The sequence below is a fragment of the Apium graveolens genome, chromosome 7, assembly GCF_009905375.1.
Source record: "Apium graveolens cultivar Ventura chromosome 7, ASM990537v1, whole genome shotgun sequence".
NCBI lineage: Eukaryota > Viridiplantae > Streptophyta > Magnoliopsida > Apiales > Apiaceae > Apium > Apium graveolens.
In genome coordinates this window covers 129,801,503-129,823,692 of record NC_133653.1, presented here as the reverse complement: position 1 = coordinate 129,823,692, position 22,190 = coordinate 129,801,503, and the positions used below count along the sequence as shown (strand labels likewise).

General features: G+C 37.9%; 1 protein-coding gene and 1 non-coding gene across 2 annotated transcripts in view; one reads left to right on the top strand and one right to left on the bottom strand.

Annotated features, from left to right (window-relative positions):
• Positions 1-21,924, bottom strand: part of LOC141674035 (protein neprosin-like) — a 95,248-nt gene extending 73,324 nt beyond the window's left edge. The window contains exon 1 of the mRNA XM_074480760.1: positions 21,598-21,924. Within this exon, the coding sequence (XP_074336861.1) occupies positions 21,598-21,924 (327 nt within the window). The remainder of the gene's footprint in view (positions 1-21,597) is intronic.
• Positions 12,054-12,160, top strand: LOC141676101 (small nucleolar RNA R71). The gene has a single exon (XR_012556709.1). It is a non-coding gene; the product is annotated as a small nucleolar RNA R71 (small nucleolar RNA).
• Positions 21,925-22,190: the final 266 nt, after the last annotated feature.

The window sequence follows — 22,190 nt, the reverse complement described above, 5'->3', positions numbered from 1 at the left end:
TAATGAATGTTCTATCCTTAGAGATAATGTTCTTTATGGACGTGGTATTATAAATAATGTTCTGTATGTATGTGACGTAGAGCATGATTTACTTCAGATTGAACAAACTAATAAAAGAAAACGAGATGATGAAAATCTGACTTATTTATGGCACTGTAGGCTAGGTCATATTAGAGAAAATAGACTGCGGACATTGCATAAGGAAGGGTTACTTGACCCCTTTGATTTTGAATCATATCCTATATGCGAGTCTTGTCTATTGGGTAAAATGACCAAATCTCCATTTAGTGGACATGGAGAAAGGGCTGCAGATTTGCTAGGATTGGTACACACAGATGTATGTGGACCAATGTCTACGCAAGCCATGGGTGGATTTTCATACTTCATTAATTTCATAGATGATCGATCTAGATTCGGATATGTGTATTTGATGAAACACAAGTCTTAAGCCTTTGAAAAGTTCAAAGAATATAAGTATGAAGTGGAGAAACAAACCAAACATAGTATTATAACTCTTCGATCAGATTGAGGTGGTGAATACTTGAATGAAGAGTTTCTAGATTATCTCAAATAAAATGGTATAGTCTCCCAGTGGACTCCTTCATATACTCCACAGTTGAATGGGGTATCTAAAAGGAGAAATCGAACTTTGTTAGACATGGTTCGGTCCATGATGAGCTATGTGAATCTTCCAGTATTCCTATGGGGTTATGCATGGGAAACCTCAGCATATTTACTGAATAAGGTGCCTTCCAAATATGTTCCTCAAACACTATATGAGATATGGATAGAAAGGAAACCGAGTCTTAAACACGTTAAGATTTGGGGATGTCCAGCTTATGTCAAAAAAGTTGACCCAGATAAGCTGGAATCTTGATCCGTAAAATGTAATTTTGTGGGATATCCTAAAGAGACTTTGGGGTATTACTTTTACACCGATCATCGGGTGTTTGTCTCCAGACATGCTACCTTCTTGGAAAAGGAGTTTATCCTTGAAGGAAACAGTGGGAGCAAAATTGAACTTGATGAAGTTCAAGAAGCACAAACTACTACGGATCAAGTGGAAACACCTGTTCAGACTGAACAACCTTCTGTGGAACAGCCCATTCATAGGACAGGGAGAGTGTCTCGCCAACCAGAGAGGTATTATGGCCTTGTCATTGAGAATGGCAATGAATTGTCAATCATTGATGATGACGACCCTGTGACCTAATGAGGCTATGAGTAGTGTTGACTAAGAGAATTGGCATAGTGCCATGAAATCCAAAATGGAATCTATGTATACCAACCAAGTATGGACTCTGGTTGAGGCGCCTGAAGGTGTTAAGCCTATTGGGTGCAAGTGGGTATACAAGAGAAAGATTGGAGCAGATGGCTAGGTGGAGACCTATAAGGCCAGGCTCGTGGCAAAAGGATTCAAACAAAGGCAAAGGATTGACTTTGATGAAACTTTTTCGCCTGTAGCCCTGTTAAAATCAATTCGGATTTTGCTTGTGATTGCTGCGTACTACGACTATGAGATCTGGAAAATGGACGTGAAAACAGCCTTCCTCAATGGGGAACTTGAGGAGGAAGTGTATATGACACAGTCAGAGGGTTTTTCTTTCCATGGGAAATGAACACCTAGTGTGTAAGCTGCTACGAACCATATATGGTTTAAGGCAAGCTTCTCGTAGATGGAACATCTGTTTTGATGAGACAATCAAAGAGTTTGGTTTTATCAAAAACATAGATGAACCCTGTGTCTACAAGAAGGTTAGTGGGAGCGCGGTAACATTTCTTGTATTGTATGTGGATGACATACTTCTTATAGGAAATGATATACCGATGCTACAATCAGTCAAAGTATGGCTATCAAAGAACTTCACCATGAAGGACTTGGGAGAAGCATCCTACATTCTCGGTATGAAGATCTATAGAGATAGATCTAGAAGAATGATAGGTCTTACCCAGGGTACATACATCCAGAAAGTGCTTAAAAGGTTTAGCATGGAAAACTCAAAAGAGGTCTCATACTGATGAGCCATTGAGTGTCCCTTTCCGAAAAAAATGTCTCCTAAGACACCTGAGGAAAGAGAGCGTATGAGTAAGGTTCCTTATGCTTCAGCAATAGGATCTATCATGTACGCGATGTTGTGTACAAGGCCTGATGTTGCTTATTCAATTAGTGTGACGAGCAGATATCAGTCCAATCCAGGTGAAGACCACTGGAAAGCAGTGAAAAACATCCTTAAGTACTTGCGAAGGACTCAGGACATTTTTCTTATTTTTGGTGGTGAATCTGAGTCGAAAATAGAGGGTTATACTGACTCTAGTTTTCAATCAGAAAGTGATAGCAAATCCATGTCAGGGTACATGTTTACTCTGAATGGTGGTGCGATTAGTTGGAAGAGTTCCAAACAGTCTACAACGGCTGACTCCACAGCGGAAGCAGAATATATAGCTGCAAGTGAGGTTGCAAAAGAAGCCGTTTGGATGAGGAAATTTGTTTCTGAGTTGGGAGTTGTTCCTAGCATTGAAGAGCCTATTGTGTTGTATTGTGATAACAATGCAGCAATAGCACAAGCCAAGGAACCTAGGTCTCATAAAAATTCCAAACATGTCCTGCGGCGCTTTCATCTGATTAGGGAGATTGTTGAAAGAGGAGATGTCAACGCCGAGAGAGTTGACACATATAACACCGTAGCAGACCCACTCACAAAGCCACTTTCTCAAAGTCACTTTGATCGTCATAAACACAAGATGGGTATTAGATACCAGAGTGATTGGCTTTAGTACAAGTGGGAGATTGAAAGAGATATGTCCTAAGTCCAATCATGTATGAGGATTTAGGAATAACTTTTATGTAATCTGTTTTGATTTCATTGATATTAATAAAAGGCTTGTTTTGTTTTTATTGTGGGCTCTATCTATTTAAATGTTTAAATAAGATATACCCCAGTTTAGAGTAAAGCTTTTTATGGATTGCGATGAGATCATAATAATGAGACCTAAAAGATGATAACTCTAAACTTAAATAGTTCCTGGTCGTAGGATTACTAACTGGTAATTAATAATCCGCAAAGATCGGTACATACTATGTTTGCTTCATTATGAAGGATGTCTGTTCTCATAGACATTTGTGTGGTGACAATATAGCTAGTATGTAGGTGCTTATTATAGAATAAGTTCACTGAACATGACTCACACAGCTGAACAACTTATGGAGTTCACTCACGTGTTAGCAGTTGTTCACATAGTGATAGTTATACAAGTATCCTTAGACTTGAGGTCATCATAGTCATCTTGTGTACACTGAACTATGCTTTGGTTTAGTTCTTAGTCTCAAGGCACAATTATAAGGGCTCTACTGGGTATAGGAATTTGTACACGAAGATAGTGTATGATCAATAAAGGATCTACCCCTTCCAGTGAAGGAAGAGAATGTTCAATGCTGATCCACTTATGTTAGTTCAGGAATCTCTGGTCAGCGTGAATGAAATTAGAAAGGAGTTTCTAATTTACATTAAATAGAACTAAGCATAGTGAATGGGAAAGCAAGTGATTAAATAAGATAGGCTTGACACAAGTTCCATACCTTATATTTAATCGTGACATTGCAGGGTAGAAGAAATTAATTGTACGGTAACTACTCACTGAATAGGTTCTTGGTATTCTAAGCAGTGAATTCGTATTATCCGGATAGTCGCGATATGCTGAGAAGTATCCCTCACGATGTAGAATAAATATGATTAATTAATTAATCATATTTAATGAATTATAGAATTTATATAAATAATGATAAAATAGTTTTATTATTATTTATTTCTACTACCGGCTTAATATTGAACCTACAGGGTCACACCATAAAAGAGAATGATTTAATGGTGGAGGAATTAATTAATAATGGCTGATAATTATTTATTTATGAAATAAATATTTAATTGGCAAATTTAATAATTGATTAAATGAGATTTAATTGATTATAAATTAATTAAGAAAAGGTTCTTAATATTATTAATTAAGAATTTAATTTTGGAAATTAAATCAAGAGAGAATTATTTATAAAGTGTTTAGAAAAAGGATTAATAATTAAAAGGTGTTTTAATTATTAATGAGAATAATAAAGGGTTAATAATAATAATATTTTATGGGAAAATTTTCAGCTGGAAATTTTTCCTATAAATATACTATTTTAAATCCTATTTTTGCCTCAACCTAAAAATTTTACAAAACTCTAATTCTCTCCACCTCCTCCTTTTCCATTACATCATTTTCTTGGTGGATACCGGTGGAGTACTTCACACTTGAGGAGCAGCTACTAAGGATCTCCGCTCATAGTTCTTGGTTCGCTATAAAGACCTCTATCTTTCCATTAATGTAAAGCTTCTTAAGGTAAACATATTGAACTACAGATTAAATATTATTTTTCGCATGGATCCTGCGGAGGGTTTCAGTTTTTTTTAAGATTTAAATTTACGTTTTCGTTGCGTTTATGTGCTAAAAACCCTTCATAAAATTCTCGGAAGATTTCCAACTTAATTAAATATGAGTTTCATAATTTTTAAAGAATTCTGGATTTAAATGCAGATTTTACCAATAAATGAAGTCAGAGAATCATACAGGGCTGAATAACTGAAGAAATATTGATTTCTAAATTTTATAAAATCCCAAAAATAATTATTGTAATTATAAAACCATAAAAATAATTTTAGAGGCAATCCACATATTTATACAAATAAATTTGCATTAAATCCACTTTTAAAAGTGAAAACTATTTAATACAATTCCTTAATTAAATACGAGGACAACCCGGTATACCATAAATCACACATACATAATAATAAACAACACCAAGATGACAAAAACTATACACATATTTTATTTATTTAATAATTCTATAATTATGTATTCAAATAATACAAAAACACACGAGTCGTTATAACCCATGTAGCGAGCGTTAAGTTAGCGGATCTCAGACTATAAAAGCCTTAGGTCACTAGGCACAAAGTCCCCTAAGAACTTAATAACTCGAGTACTAAAGAGCCCACTCGTGATCAATTATACATAACACTTATTCTTTTTTCTTTTCTTTTCTTTTTTTTCTTTTTTTTCTTTTTCTGAATGAGTGTGTTTCGCTCCATCTCATTCAAACCTAGACTACTCATAAAAATATGAGCCGGCTACTAGCCATTTGACACCTAGCCACATAACTAGCAATAAAATCCAATTTCTCCAATTTTTAAATATCCATGTCTTTTATTATTAAGAGAATACCCTAAATTATAAATATAAACAAATGATTAAACCTCGACAAATCAACAAACCATGATCATGATTTAGCAGTCTAGAAACCTATAAGAGTTAGTGAAATATAAGTGTCTCTAGCATGCAAATCAACTTAATATGACTTAACATCTCTAAACACGACATCACTACACTAGCATCAATATCGCAAGTCAATCGGAAAAATTATCTAAGGGATCATGTTATAATGCAAATGCATGAAACTACATCAACAAAATATCATAAAATTACTAAAATAAAAAAATACATGGCAAAATATACAACTATATGAACTAAACTATCATGAACATGCAAACAATATGAGACTCACACAAACATATTCCTTCAACTACTACCCCCAAACTTAAAATATTCACTGTCCTCAGTGAAGGTAATAGTAAGGAATCAGGCATACTTACTCTGAATCAGAATCTTCACCCTCAAGGGGTGGAGTGTCAGGCGTGTCAGGAGGCGGATACACAGAGTCCTCACCAAATACTGGCCATTGAATGTCAACTCCGGTGGCTCTAAATGCAGTCCCAAGTGCCTGGGTGAGATTGTGTGCAAAATGACTATGGATGTCGTGCATCGCATCCATCCTCCTCGCAAGACGCCTATACTGTGTCGAACTCAAACCAGCTCCCATCTCTGCTCCTGCTGCTTCCTGCTGCTGCTGCGATGGTCCTCCTTCATCTCCTAACTGAGATCTCCATGCAGTCCTGCTCGCCTGACCAGCAGCTGGCCTCCCACCAGGTAGGTGATCAAAAGAATACCCAAGCCCCTTCAGATCAGGCTTACCTCCATCCCATTCCTGCATCGTAGCCAAAGTAGTGCTATTGATCTGAGAACTCTGAATCTGTAACTGCTCATGTGCGGGCCAATGCATACCAACTGCCACACACAGCTTTGTCACCACGGATGCTTACAGAATAGACCCCGTAGTGCCCCCCTCAAGAACTTCAAAATCTCCTGAAAGATAACCATCCTCAAAAATATATAATCACCCTGCAGAATGCCCCATAACAGCCGTGCACACTCCACAGTAACCTCATGCACATGCGAAGATGGCATGATATTAGCACATATAAAAGTGTTCCATGCACGGGAAAACCTGTTCATGCCGGATGCCGGGAACGTAGAATACTCGGAGACTATGCTCCTCTTGATCTTCCAGTGAGTGTCGGGCCAGCACAGAGTAGCTACAATAAGATCCAGATCAAAGTCCTCTGAAGTCTTATCATTCAAGGTATCCTGCTCGGGCTTCCTCGCGGGCTGCTCAATCACAGTCCTGATAGCCTCTGCACTATACTCCACCGTCCTCCCTCGCACCACAGTAAAGCCATTCTTCTCGGCCTTGGCATTTGCATAGAACTTGTGAACCACACTCATAGGCACAACAGCTGGTGCCTCGCAAAAAGGAACCCAACCCATCTCAAGAATCATCTCTAAAAGCTTACCATCGTTCCCTGATGGCAGAAAACCTCGCTCCTTGATGATTGGCTTCGAAAGAAGCCTCGTGTACTCCTCCTCAGCTTCAGGGGTAGAAAACTTGGGCCTCACACCACTCGCAGTTAAAGAATCGGTGGTGCTGCTTCCAACTTGTTTTCCTTGCCTCTTGGGTGCCATGGAAATTGATTAGAGATAATAAGAGTTGTGTTTGAGAGAGAATTTGTGTTTGAGAGTTTGTGAGTTGGTGAAAAAGTTTGGGTATGGGGTGTGTGTATATATAGGTGGTGAAAAGAGAATTAGATATGGAATAGAAGTGGGATTTGATTATGGGAATAATGGGAGTAATGGGTTTAATTTGGAGAGGGAATTATGGAATGTGGGGGAGTAAAATCCGGTTGGGAATTGATTTTGGGACAAAATTCCCATTTTCCCCCCCTTACACCGCCTTTTATTTTTTTCCAGAGTCGGGACACGGCACAGGCGCGCGTTGGGACGGTGCGGGCGTGCGCTACTTCTGCCAAACCGGCGCGGGCGCGCGCTCTAACAGGGCGGGCGCGCCGTGCTTCTGTGTAAATGGCGTAGGCGCACCAGGCTTCTGTAGTCAGACCTGAATTTTTTCCATTTTTTTGATTTTTTTGTGATTTTCTCTTTTCTTCTTACTTCCTCTACTTACTAATATAAAAAAAACCTGACTTGCCTCCCAAGAAGCGCTTCTTTTATGTCGCTAGCTCGACGTAGAATCTTGAGATCAAGTGGACAATAAAATGGCACTAACCACCTCGCGGGTTGCCGTGTCACCATAATAATGCTTCAATCGTTGACCATTTACCTTGAATGCTTGGCCTGGATCATTCTCAAAAATTTCCACCGCTCCATGTGGAAACACAATTTTGATTATGAAGGGCCCTGACCATCTTGACTTCAACTTTCCAGGAAAAAGATGGAGACGAGAGTTGAATAAAAGAACTTGTTGCCCTGGAACAAATTTCTTGAGCACTAGACCCCGATCGTGCCACCTCTTGACTTTCTCCGTATACATCTTGTTGTTCTCATAAGCTTGAAGTCAAAACTCGTCAAGTTCATTCAACTGAAGCTTCCTCTTCTTTCCAGCTGCATCCAAGTCCAGATTCAATTTCTTCAAAGCCCAATATGCTTTATGCTCGAGCTGAGTCTTATATGATGTTCTATACGCCCAAACAGCTTCATCAAGCTTCAAAGACCAATCCTTCCTTGATGGACATACCACTTTCTCCAAAATGCGCTTGATCTCTCTATTAGATATTTCAGCTTGACCATTTGTCTGAGGATGATAAGCCATAGCAATGCGATGATTCACATTATACCTTTTCATCATGATAGTGAACTTACATTTGCAAAAATGCAACCCTTCATCACTGATTATGACCCTTGGAGTTCCAAACCTTGTGAATATTTGCTTGTGAAGAAAATGAAGCACCACTTTTGCATCGTTCATTGGCAACGCCTTAACTTCAAGCCATTTCGACACATAATCAATCGCCAACAAAATGTACTAATTGTTACAAGATGAGATAAATGGCCCCATGAAGTCAATTCCCCAAACATCGAAGACCTCAACTTTGAGAAGCACATTAGGAGGCATCTCATCATTCTTAGACATATTACCCATACGTTGACATCGATCATATTTCAAAACAAACTGATGAGCATCTTTAAACAATGTTGGCCAAAAGAAACCTGCTTGAAGAACACGAGTTGCTGTCTTTTCTCCACCATAATGTCCTCCATAAGCTGTTGAGTGGAAATCTTGCAAGATCCCCTCGTTTCACTGTAAGGAATACATCTCCTGATGATTTGGTCAGCTCCTAGGCGAAAAAGAAATGACTCATCCCACATATACTACTTCACTTCATGAAGAAACTTCTTCCTTTGAGCATAAGATAAGTCGGGAGGCATGATATTACTCACATGGTAGTTCATAATGTCTACAAACCACGGCTCTTCTTCTTGCACTCCAAACAGCTGCTCGTCGGGAAAAAACTCATTTATCAATTTCTTATCCAATGAAGTAGCATTAGGATTCTCTAAACGTGAGAGATGATCAGCTACTTGATTTTCAGTTCCTTTTCTGTCCTTGATTTCTAGTTCAAATTCTTGGAGCAAAAGAACCCATCGAATCAATCTAGGCTTCGAGTCCTTCTTTGAGACGAGATATCGAATGGCGGCGTGATCAGTGAAAACTGGCACCTTAGTCCTAAGTAGATAAGATCGAAATTTCTCAAACCGTAGACAATAGCCAAAAGTTCTTTTTCCGTAGTAGTGTAATTCAGTTGAGCACCATTTAGAGTCTTACTAGCATACTAGACCAGATAAAATATGTTATTCTTCCTCTGCCCAAGAACTGCTCCAACTGCATAGTCAGTTGCATCGCACATCATCTCAAAAGGCTCATTCCAATCAGGTACAGTTATGACAGGTGTCGTGATTAAACTCTTCTTCAATGTCTCAAAAGCTGCAAGGCACTCGTCATCAAATTTAAAAGGATCATCTTTCTCTAACAGACTGCACAAAGGCTTTGAAATTTTTGAAAAGTCTTTGATGAATCTCCTGTAGAAACCCGCATGACCAAGAAAACTGCGAATTCCCTTAATAGAAATAGGTGGAGGGAGATTCTCAATGACTCCCACCTTGGCCTTGTCCACCTCTAGAACTTTATTAGAAACCTTGTGCCCGAGAATAATGCCCTGACGCACCATAAAATGACATTTTTCCCAATTGAGAACCAGATTAGTCTCAACACACTTCTTGAGAATGTGTCCCAGATTCTTCAAGCATTCATCAAAAGAATCTCCAAAGACTGAGAAGTCGTCCATGAACACCTCCACATTCTGGCTAATCTTGTCAGAAAAGATGACCATCATACATCTCTGAAATGGCTGGTGCACCACATAGACCAAAAGAAACTCGTCTGAAGGCGAAAGTACCAAATGGACAAGTGAAGGTAGTCTTTTCCTGATCTTCAGGAGTGATACAAATCTGATTGTAACCCGAATAGCCATCCAGAAGACAGTAATACTCATGACCGGCCAACCTGTCAAGCATCTGATCAATTAAGGGCAATGGAAAGTGGTCCTTCCTAGTGGCTTTGTTCAGCTTCCGATAGTCCATGCAGACTCTCCACCCCGTGACTGTCCGTGTTGGAATAAGCTCATTCTTCTCATTTACTACCACAGTAATTCCACGTTTCTTTGGCACACATTGAACCAGGATTACCCATGAACTGTCAGAGATAGGATAGATGATCCCTGCATCTAGCCACTTCAGAATTTCCTTCTTCACTACTTCCTTCATGATAGTATTAAGTCTTCTTTGTTTCTCGACTGTAGGCTTGTTACCTTCCTCTAGCAGAATTTTATGCATACAGTAAGAAGGGCTGATCCCCTTGATATCCGCTATAGTCCATCCTATTTCCGATTTGAGCTCTCTCAGAATCCTCAATAGTTTTTCCTCATCACTACCTGAAAGGTCAGATGCAATAATAACAGGCAGAGTAGATGCATCACCTAAAAACGCATACCTCAAATGCTCAGGTAAAGGCTTAAGCTCAAGAGAGGGGGCTTCCTCAATAGAAGGCTTGAGGCGTTTAGGAGCTTTGTTCAATTCCTCCATTCCAAGAGATTCAAAAGGCATATCAATCTTCCTCTTCCAGGGAGAAGCATTCAAATACTGTAATTTCTCTTCACCTTCATCATCTTCACTATCTGAATTCCCCAATAAAGCTTTTTCTAAGGCATCAGACCTTTGCAATTGATTAAGTTCCGATGTGACCACCGTATCGACCAACTCCATTTTTAAGCACTTCTCATTATCAGTAGGAAATTTCATGGCATTGAACATATTAAAGGTAACATCCTGATCCAGCACTCGCATTGTAAGCTCACCCTTTTGCACATCTATCAAGGTCCGGCCAGTTGCCAAGAAAGGTCTTCCCCAGATTATGGGAATCTTCTTATCCTCCTCGAAATCAAGAATTACAAAATCAGCAGGAAAGATGAGTTTATCAACCTTGACCAAGACATCCTCCACAATACCTCGCGGATATATAATAGAACGGTCGGTCAACTGCAAGGCCATATAAGTTGGTTTGGGATCAGGTAAGTCTAACTGCTTGAAGATTGACAAGGGCATCAGATTGATGCTAGCTCCCAAGTTACATAAGCATCTGTCAAAAGACACTTTTCCAATAGTACATGGAATAGTGAAGCTTCCTGGATCTTCAAGCTTTGGAGGCAACTTCTGCTTCAGCACATCACTGCATTCCTCCGTGAGAGCGACAGTCTCTAAATCATCTAGCTTCACCTTTTGAGAGAGAATACCTTTCACAAACCTTGCATAACTAGGCATCTGCTCGAGAGCTTTGGAGAAAGGTATGTTGATATTAAGTTTCTTGAACACCTCCAGAAACTTCTCAAATTGCTTGTCCAGCTTTTTCTTCTGCAGCCGCTTAGGAAAAGGCAGTTGAGGATAAATTTGTTTCCCCCCTGTATTACCCTCATACGAAGTGTGCTCAATAGTAGTCTTCCTTGGTTCCACTTCTTCATCCTGCTACTTTGATTCTTTCTCAGCCCCAGCTTCTTCAGTTAACTCTTAAGTTTGTTCGGGATTCGCAACCTTCCCAGACCACAAGGTGATTGCCTTTACCTGCTCCTTAGCTTCCCTCTTTCCTGGCACTTCAGTGTCACTAGTCAAAATACCAGGTTGATGATTTAGCAAGGCATTGGCAATTTTCCCAATTTGATTTTCCAAGGTCTTGATAGAAACAGCTTGACTCTTGCACATAAGCTTCAACTCTTCTAATTCAGATTTTTCATTAGCTTGTTGCAGCTGGAGTTGTTGTCTTGGTGCATACTGCGGTTGCTAAAAACCAGGGGGGTTGTACTGCTTAGCTAGATACTGCTGAAAAGGCTGTTGAACCGCATTCTGAGCGTTGCTCCAGCTGAAATTAAGATGATTACGGTTATTTGGATGATAGGTGGCTGGCACAGGTTGCTGCGATCGCTGGAAGTTGCTAACGAACTGAGCTGATTCACTAGAAATTGCACACTGATCAGTCTCATGGGCACCAGCACAAAGCTTACAGACACTAGTGATTTGATTAACTCCATAATTCGCCAAGGTGTCCACTTTCATCATCAAAGCCTTAAGGATTCTAGTACTCAATAGCAGCCATCATTTTAATAAGTTCATAAGCTTCATCGTAGCTCTAAGAGCACAAGGCTCCTCCTGATGCTACATCAAGCATAGGTCTATAAGTAGGACCCAATCCATTATAGAAACAATTAATAATCATCCAATCAGGCATGCCATGGTGTGGGCATTTCCTTAGCATCTCCTTATATCGATCTCAAGCCTCACACAGAGATTCTCCAGTTTGTTGAGCAAACTGAGTAAGAGCTTTCCTGATTGCGGTAGTATTCGCCATGGGGAAGAATTTAGTGAGAAACTTTTGAGCAAGATCTTCCCAAGTGGTGATAGACCCTACTAGTAGAGAGTGTAACCAGCACTTAGCCTTGTCCCTCAGAGAGAATGGGAAGAGACGTAGCTTGATAGCATCTTCGGTCTCATTATTGAACTTGAAAGTGTCGCAGATCTTGATGAAATCCCTGATGTGCATGTTGGGGTCTTCAGTTGGAGAACCTCTAAACTGAACTGAGTTCTGTATCATCTGGATCGTGCTTGACTTGATCTCAAAAGTGTTAGCCCTAATAGCTGGTCAAATGATGCTAGACTGAATGTCATTAATCTTAGGCTTAGAATAGTCCATCAAAGCCTTCGAATTTTTTACTTGATCACCCATAGCTACTACAATTGGCTCGTCAACTTTCTCTTCTTCCTCTAACTTCTCTTTATCCTCAAAAACTTCCCTACCAACCACCACAAGTTCTTCCTCGGCTTTATCCAGTGTTCTCTTACGAGTACGCGAACGCGTATGCATATACCCTCGCTAGAGTACCTGAAACCAGACAAGGAAGAAATAAGTAATAATGTCCGATTCAATGAACTTTAACGACCACTGATGGAAAGCACATAAACTAATAATTAACACTGCAGTCCCCGGTAGCGGCACCAAAAACTTGTTAGTCGCTAAACACGCGCTAATAATACACGCAAGTATACGAGTTTGCACGTAATATAAAATCTTTTCTAGTTCATTCCCACAGAGACTGTATTGGTTAACTATTTAATTTATGCACCTAAGCAACAATGTATGGTTATTATCCAATGCTAAGACGATAACAAATTGAGATTGTTTATAACTAAGAATTAACTAATAGTTATAACTACGAGAATAAGATTGACTGAATTATTATATATGATAAACATGGGATTCTAACTTCATTCAATAGCCTTATTATTCTTAACCTTATCATGCAATGGTGATGATACTAATCAGATAACACAAAACTGATAAATCCAACTTTCGTTGCACAAGTACCATTCAACCAGACATCCACAAAAGAGATAAAAACTGAATATGCACCAATTATATTGAGACCCTATATGTATATGAAATTTGACAACATAATGATTTAAGCACAAGTTATCTATATTGATTACATAGGGAAAGTAAGATGGTTAAAATTACCTACGAATCATGCATGACATATACATGAACCTATGATAGCATGGCAAGTTCTAAATCCTTAAATTCACTTTCGCTTCATTAAGAATTAACACGCTATCTTATAAGTTCGTGACGCTCATAAGACGAATACGCACAACTAATAATAAGATATCATACAATCACTACATACTAAGGCATCAAACAATTTAACTAAAGAAATCCATATATAAATCCGCTAGAACCGCACGATAACGATTAGCCCATGATCAGACTCATCATCAACGTGGATTCCGATGAAATCATGATATAGCAAACGTAGTCTTTATACGAATAATTTAAACCAAGTACAAACAAGAGTATAGGTTTAGCAAAACAAGAAACAAGCATCCAAATTACAACTCAAAACAAAGATTCAAAAGAATAAACTAGATCGTCTTCGCCTTTGTTGAATTGTGCTTAAAGGTCTCTTTTCGTCTTCTCCTTGCGCTCTGGTCCGTCTCTTTATTAAAACGACCTAATATGAATATATATAGCAACCCTTAACAATCTGGAAGCCTTCCCTTTTAGAATTGTATTAGAAACAGGATTCTTGAATTCGGCATCGGCGCGACCGCACGCTATCACAGCGCAGGTGCGCTGTATTTGTCGAACCCCAGCGCGGCCACGCGCTATCACAGCGCGGGCGTGCCGTCCTTCTGGGAAAAACTCAGATTTCTTCTTAAATCTTGATGCTTCGAGCCGGCTTTCCATGAGATTTTATTCCAACACCACCTGGACACCAAATTAGCACCAAAATAATGCTAATTCACCTGATTACCTGAATAATGCCTGAAATGAAAAAACACTAGAAAACACATTAAAACACTTAACAACTTGAGTACAAATGCATCAATTCAAAGCTTATTAGAGCATAATAAAGTGTCATAAATGTCACTCAACACCCACACACCTTTATACTAACATTAAATAAGCATAAACCTCGATTAACTAATAACAGGATCAAACAGGATTAAGTCTGAGATAAGATTACAACTACCAACAAGATAATATGTATTACAACCCAAAATACTATTAATTTACACAATCGATTCCGACTTGGAACCGACAAAGAACCCATTGTATCTTTACAAACTTCCTAACTCAGCGCTTGCTCACACACAACTTGTACTACATACTCTGGCATCTGGAAGCCTACAACACGGCAAGGGCCACCAGGTACGCTCTTACGAGCAGTGCGCCTAAGTCTGGCCATCCTCTTACTTAACTGCCATGGTTAGAACAAAGCCAAATATATGAGTATAAACTCAGCAAGTAACTAAATGACAACTCTATGATGCAATAACCAACATTTATCCACAATTACTTTTAAAGCATTCTACTTTAAATCTCTAGGTGGTAGATTTCTATCTTTCGGCTATGAAAAGGTTATGAAGGAATAATTGGGCTTTCAAGAATCAAGGCTCAAGATAGGGTGAAAGCCGACATTCATCACAAATCATTAACAGGATCTCAAGGATCTTTCAAATGGAAAGCAAGAATCTATTCAACTCTGGGAATCAATTATATGATTGATAACAATATCAGAATAAGAATCAGGGTTCTCAAGCTGTATGTTGAACAATATCACAATCAAATCATTTCAAATCATTTTAAACCATTTCATTTTCAAAGAAGCAATTGATAAGGCAATGGATTCAATATCTTTATAAAGTGATTAGGGAACCCTTGATTGGACTACTTTAACTTTCATAAAAAATAATACGGGTGATCAACCCGTACCGACCTCCATCTGGTCGTTAAGGTACCTATGGCATAATTCCAGCCTTAAATTGGAGTAGCCCCACTAGTCTCTTATATGACTGGACTAGTCCCACTAGTCTCTTACATCTCAATCCAATCCATCAGGAATTCATTTGGAAAATGTTGTATCGGAAAAGAAAGGTTTTTCTAAGTTCATTTTATCATTACCAAGAATATGAAATCATTCAGATTCTTTCAAGTCGATAATCATTCTTAAGTTCAATTTCAGGAATTCAAAGGAATTGAATGAATCAAAGTAATCAAAGGTCAATACTATGGTCGAGATCAAATGAAAATCAAGGTACGTAAGTTACGGAATCAAAAAAGTCTTAGAAATCACTTCAGAATAAGGTATATAAAGGAACGATATAGGTTAATCAAAATAATATGCAAGGGAGTTCACAAAGGTTCTTATAAGGTTAACAAGAATTCTAGGTATCCAAAGGAATCAATAGGTAATCCGGGTATGAATCAACAGGTTTACAGTAAGGGTTTAAACAATAATCATATCAAGTTATTACAAGAACAATATTAGGGTGTTTCAAAGAATCAATAACAGGACCACAAGGAACAATAACAGGGTTTCTCAAAATCAATTACAGGTATATCACAATTGCAATAAAAAGCCTCTAATTAATCATGACATCAATAATTTCCTCTTTGTAATCAATTTATACAAGTAGACAGAGTTACTTGCCTGAATTCGCTTTCCTATTTTACAAGGGTTGAACTACTGCCACCTAAAACACCTTTTCCTTTCCTAGCCTGAATTCCTTCATGCTCCGAATCTACAATCCAAAATAAAAACCCTAATTAGATTCCCACTCAACATTCCTGAAACGTTTAACAATTACCCCTTATCGCAATACCCTAAGAGTATATATAGTCGATCATATTCACATAGTACGCTTATACCATAAACTCATATACTTCAAATCAAATAGTCATCGAATCACATATTGCGACGCAACCATAACACATAGCATACAATCCTTATACCCAAATTATATACTTGAGTTATAATAACGGTTGTACAATCCTATATCGAAATGACTCAATCCTTCCTTTTATCTCACATATTTCGAACCAAAACCAACAAATAAACCAAATAATTTTTAGAAATCTTACATGCATTCACTTAGTGAAATCCTAGGATCAAATCAACCACTTTTATTAGAAATAAACCCTTTTACAATTATGATCCATTCAGCACTATCACAAAACACAATCCAAGAATAACGCAATGACATTCAAGTACCAAAGTCACTTATAAACTTGAGATCAAGCCAACACTCATCCTTTTAAATCATTTTTAACTTGAATATTTACATGCAAAGCTATAAATTGACATGCATTAGTTATTTCACCCAAACTAATTCAATTTCATCCTTACAACCCATTTAAACACATAATTTAAACCCTAAACATGGTTGATCATTCACTTTAGCACATAATTCAACTTAATTTCTTAAAAACAAGTAAGAACATTCAAATTTTCCAAGAACCGAAACATGCATGCATCACTTTGGATCTTTAAACCACAACTCAATCTATTTATTCAATAATTTCTAAAAAAATCAACAATAAACCATTTACATAAAAAAATCAACTTAATCTTTTCAAAATCAAGAACCATTCGGTTTTTTAAAGAAACATCACATGCAACTACATAAAATTGAGTTTTAGTGCTCCAGAGTTTAGTTTATACATCATTACTCACTACCGGTTCACCGGAGTTCATCACTGGTGGCAGTCATTTCATGGTGGTGCCCCCATTCGGGGGTTTCCAACCTTGAACCTCCGATTTCTCTTCAAAAACATAGCAATGACTACATGCAATACAATTTTATCACACAAATCACATTATTTCAAGTCGGTAAAGCAGAAACTCGGCACTCGGCTCAAAACCAAACCCAAACACACAGACATACACACACACTCGCATGCAAGCATCTACACACACATGCACAAGATTTAAATCTTATATATGAAACAAGAATAAGGATTCATGGAAGATGTCAAAGAAATCGAGAGAGGGAAAAGCATAATACCGAGAGAAAGAAAGAGAGAGAGGGCTCCGAGAGTGAGAGAGAAAAAGAGATGAGAGAAAGTGAGAGAAGAGAGAGAGTAACGGGGGGAGAAAGAAAAGAAAGGGGGAAGAAGGGTGGAATTATATAATAAAAAAGCAGGGGCATTTTAGTAATTAACAATTCCTTCTTTTCTTTATTCTCCTTTTTCTTTTATTTAAACTCAAAAATGAATTTAATTATTATGTACCTCTCTCAGTAAAAATGAAAATGGAAGGAATATCAATTTTAAAATATAGAGTTCGAAACTAGCTTTTCAGCTATATTTTTAAAATAATTTTTGAGCGAACGGTTGATTTAATACGGATTTTATAAGATTATGCTGAAAATAGCATTTTAACTCCATAAAATCATTTTAAAATACACTGATCACGAAATAAATCCATATATCATTTTTGTAAAGTCTCTAGGACTATTTCAAACATAACAAAACAAATTTCATGTTCTAACCATACTCGGATAATTTTATAAAAATATTTAAAGGTTCAATAAACCCTATTTAAAATCAAATAAATCCCTTAAAATCATTTAAAAAAAATAACCAAAGCACATAATCAAGCATATTTTCAAGCAATAGCACGTATTCACATATCACGACTCATATCGAAACACATTCTATCATAAAAACTTTCCCTTTTTATTCATATTCACTTTTAGTGGAACGGGTCACGTCCTGTCTAACGGCCCGACGCTGAGCATTTTCAATTACGCTTCTCAATCATTCTCTTTATATCAACTGGCACATCACTGGAATATAATACTCACTTAAACATTCCTATTTCTCATAATAGCACATAGTTCATATTTAAATATCTTAACTCTTTTAAGACGGGTTATGTTCTACCTGACGGCCCGACAACACAACTTATCCCTTAAGCTGACTCATCAAACTGGAACGGGTCATTTTACGTTCCCAGTTACTAGTATACAATAAAGATAATTAACCAACAAAATCATTTAACCTTTTATTTAATTGCATAATTTATAATTAGACCATAGAATTATACTTTATTCACTTAATCACGTCGCGAAATTCCCAGTCGCTACACTATAAGACCTCTATTGCATCACCACCGGATGCAACACCAAATATTTGCATATTTGTTGCCATATATTCAAATGTAACAGAAATAGTCCTTAATGCAATACATTTTTGTTGTTGCTATGTGCATTATATGGTGTAGTGATTTTTGAGTTCTGTAAGCAATTGAGTGTCCTCTGGAATTACTGGATTGACCCTATCAATGATGACATCCAGCTCAGATGCTCTTTTGGATTTAAGATTTGAGAGAGACACCTGTAGACACCTATCTAAACCACAGTCTTTGACATTGGAAACTATTATTTTCTCTAAAAAAGTCCCCATCATTTACCAACACCACATTCAGAAAGTTGATATTGTTGACCAAAGCTCTTTTGCAGGTGATGTAGTTATTATGAAGAGAGACTCTCAGCATAGTGGGTAGCTCATTGAACTCTTTATCTTGACAAGGTCCTTCTGCAGTTTTTGGAGTCTTTCTTTACTGACATTTTGAGTAAGTTTAAGTTGAGTGGAGCTTTGGCCAGAGTGTGATGTTGATTGTTGCAGTCCAGCTTCTTTTGATTTTTGTACTCTAGCTTCTATCTCCCTCTTAGTCTTGGTAGCAGTCAAGAGTAGAGGACTAGGAATTTCTGGCCTAATAGCTTGAGGCAAGGAAGGTAGAGAAATGTTCAAGGAAGCCATAATAGCTCCCAGAGAGACAAAATTTTGCATTTGGAGATGTTTTTGGGAGTCTATTAGGGACTTGATGTCATTCTGTTGACTCTGCACCAAGGTTGTCAGTTGGGAAACTTGAGCTGTCAATGAAGCATTTGAAGATTGGAGGGATGATATTTAAGCTTGCAAATTTTGGATTTGTAGGGGTATTGATGTAGAAAAGGATTGTTTTAGGCTTGATGCTACCAAGGGACCAACAAAATTCTGGACAACATTCTTCACCTCCTTAATGACCAAAGCTGAAGGTTCAAACCTAGCATGGTAAAGTTTATCCAGCTTGACCTTTGAGTCATTATGTTTAGTAATTTGCTTCTGGATAACTTCATATAGAGCTATGAAAGACTTATTGAGCTTGGACATATTTTCTTCAATAGGAGAGAGAGAGAGAGAGGGCTTGAAGTCTATCTGAGAATTTATTGAACTTGGTCTTGATTTCTTGGAAGGTAGGCATCAACTCATTTATCCTGTCATTTACCAATTCCTTCACTTCATTTTGATGCTTGAACAGATTGCTTTTCGTGCCTCTTCCAATGTGATAAAAGGCCTTCAATTGAGCTTTGTACACCTCTTTCACAACATCATACACCTCTTGGGGAGTGATGACCTTAGCATTACTACCCAAAATTATGACATATTCTTCTCTGAATTTTTCTAAGGCATCCACCATGGTTGTTGTGAAATCTTTTGAGAGCCATGCATCCACATTACCATTTGCTTCATCTACAATTTCTCCTGCTGCTTTTTAACATCCTCCTTGTTTGAGAGCAGTATAGCTTGATAGTCTTGGTTTGACATATATGTGGTAAGAAGTTGTTGAGAGATATTGGCTAGGCTTGCAAGTTGCTCCAGACCAAAAGATCATCAATAATAGTAGGTTGGGATTGAGCATCATGCATCCATTGATATAGTAGGTGAGAAGGTTGTGGTGTAGTGTTTGAGGTGGATGGGATGTCTTTTTGGTTTGAGGTGGAGGGTATTGAGGTAGTAGGTAACCCTGTGACTAGAGTCACGGTTGAACTCACATTTAGAACTATGGTTGTGATAGTGTGTTGCTCACCAAGAATGGGAACCTCCATTTGAATTGGAGGGGATTTGACCAGGTTGTTGTCATGTACCATGGCCTCAAACCCTTGTTCTTCTTTAAAAGAACTGGCACTTAAATGTGCTATACTTGCCTCCCCAATAGCTGGATCATTAGCAATTGTACTCCAAGCTTCTATTGAGAATACAATTACAACCAGGTTTTTTAGGGGAGTTGTCCCTACATGAGGAACCTCCAATTGAATTGGAGAGGATTTAGATAGCCCCCCTAAGGATTACTAACCTAAAACCTGTCAATCTGTTAAGATTGATATGCACATGAAAGTGCTTGTGTAACATCTATAGAGTCTTCAGTAAAAACTGATGAAACCCCTGTGGTAAACAATGTTGTCATCAAGGTCTATCCCAACTAGTAGTCTCTCACAAACTAAATATGGTTCCTAGGTGGTGAGCACAGTTTCGTGAACTGGGTCACTTGATTTTGACAACACTTGAGAAGTGGATTCAAGTGTTTCATTATATGAAGAAGAAATTTGAGAGAAGAGATTAGTGATATTAGCATTGAGTATTGGAAGCTCCTCCTGAATGGATGAGGGAGATTCAATAGATTTGCTTCCAATGTATGTTCCATCCTTATTTCTTCTTTCACCAACTTGAGAGTGCTCAAGTTAAGGTGCAGACTCTTTATAAATTGCACTAGGGAGAGTGCTTTGTTCAATAGAGACACCCTATTGAGAGGATGCCTCTAGAGTCTATTTAATTCCATCTATTACAACTGTATCCTTTTTGGAGGATACAGAGGTAGCTCCATGAGTGGTCAGCTCAGCTTTCTTAGTCTTCTTTGGTTTTCTGACCAGGTTAGAATCAGTTTATGTTTGTTCCTCACCATTCTCAGTAATTATTGTTAAGGGTGCATTCTTTCTCTTCTTTTTACTCACTCCACCCTGTTGAGAGGATGAAGTGGTTGGTTTTCTAGCTTCTAGTGGTAGTGAAGGAAGGGTCTCAGTTATGCAAAGCCCTTTTGGTGTTCCTGTGTTTGTATTTCTACAGGCACATGAGCTATAACTGTACTAGATGTGACATTAGACCTCATGTCAGGCATATGGTAAGGGTAGGTCCTAAATTTTTCTAATATAAACTTAGTGATTCTTAGACTTACTGGTACCTTATTCTTTGTAATTAATGAACCAAATAGTATTTTAGATACTTGTTTACAATTTCCAGTTTTAGTCCTATCAATACTAATAAGTAATTGTATATCTGGAACTTTATGATTTAAAGTAGACATAATAAACCTAGGAAAAAAAAAATTCCTTACCTCTTGTGGCCAAAGGCATTGTGAGCCTTTGCCGAGTTCTTCTAGCATCATTAGCCCTACATTAATATGCCTGTTGTGAGCCATGGAGAACACCAGCTTTTGAATCACATTGAATATATTGTCATACCCAGTTTTCCTGCAGGTGAAGGCTCTCACTATTGAGTCAAACGGAAATGATCATTCCCTCTTTAGATGCTTCTTGTTTAGGTTGGCAAGGTTGATCCTTTTATTTTATTATGAAGTTCAAAAATTCATCTAGCTCATGTTCAGTTGGTACCTCCACCATGCTATTAGTAGGGATTCCCAAGGCCTTATTGACATCATTCTCATTAAACTCCACTTGTTGGCCTTGGATTGAGCAGTTTACCACCATAGATACAACCCGAGGCTCTTGCACAACTGTCCTAACCACAGTTGAATTCCAAAATTCATTGAGAACATCCATGTACAGAATGGGATTAGCAGTCAAAGCACTCACAAAGTATGTTTTAGGCAAAAACTTGAGAAAGCTCTTGAAACTACTAGGATATTGGTTAACATATGTGAAAGCTAGATAGTTGGTACCATACTTAGGGATAACAACTCTAACAGTGTTTGAAGCCATTGAATGTGTTTGAATTTGAGTGGGTAAGATATTTGAAAGAGAAAGATTTTGAAATGAGAGAGAACAGTTAAGGTTTGCAAAAACTAGGTCAACTGAGATCTCGAAAGCGTAAAGAGGGGTTATGTCGAGGTGTCTGGGTATTTATAGAAAAAGGTAAGTGACTTGTCAAGAAGTAGGAATAAACGTTTGGGATTTGCTTATCGAGAAGTTACGTGAAAGAATAGATACATATCAATTTGTCACTTCTTTGACTTTTATCGAGAACT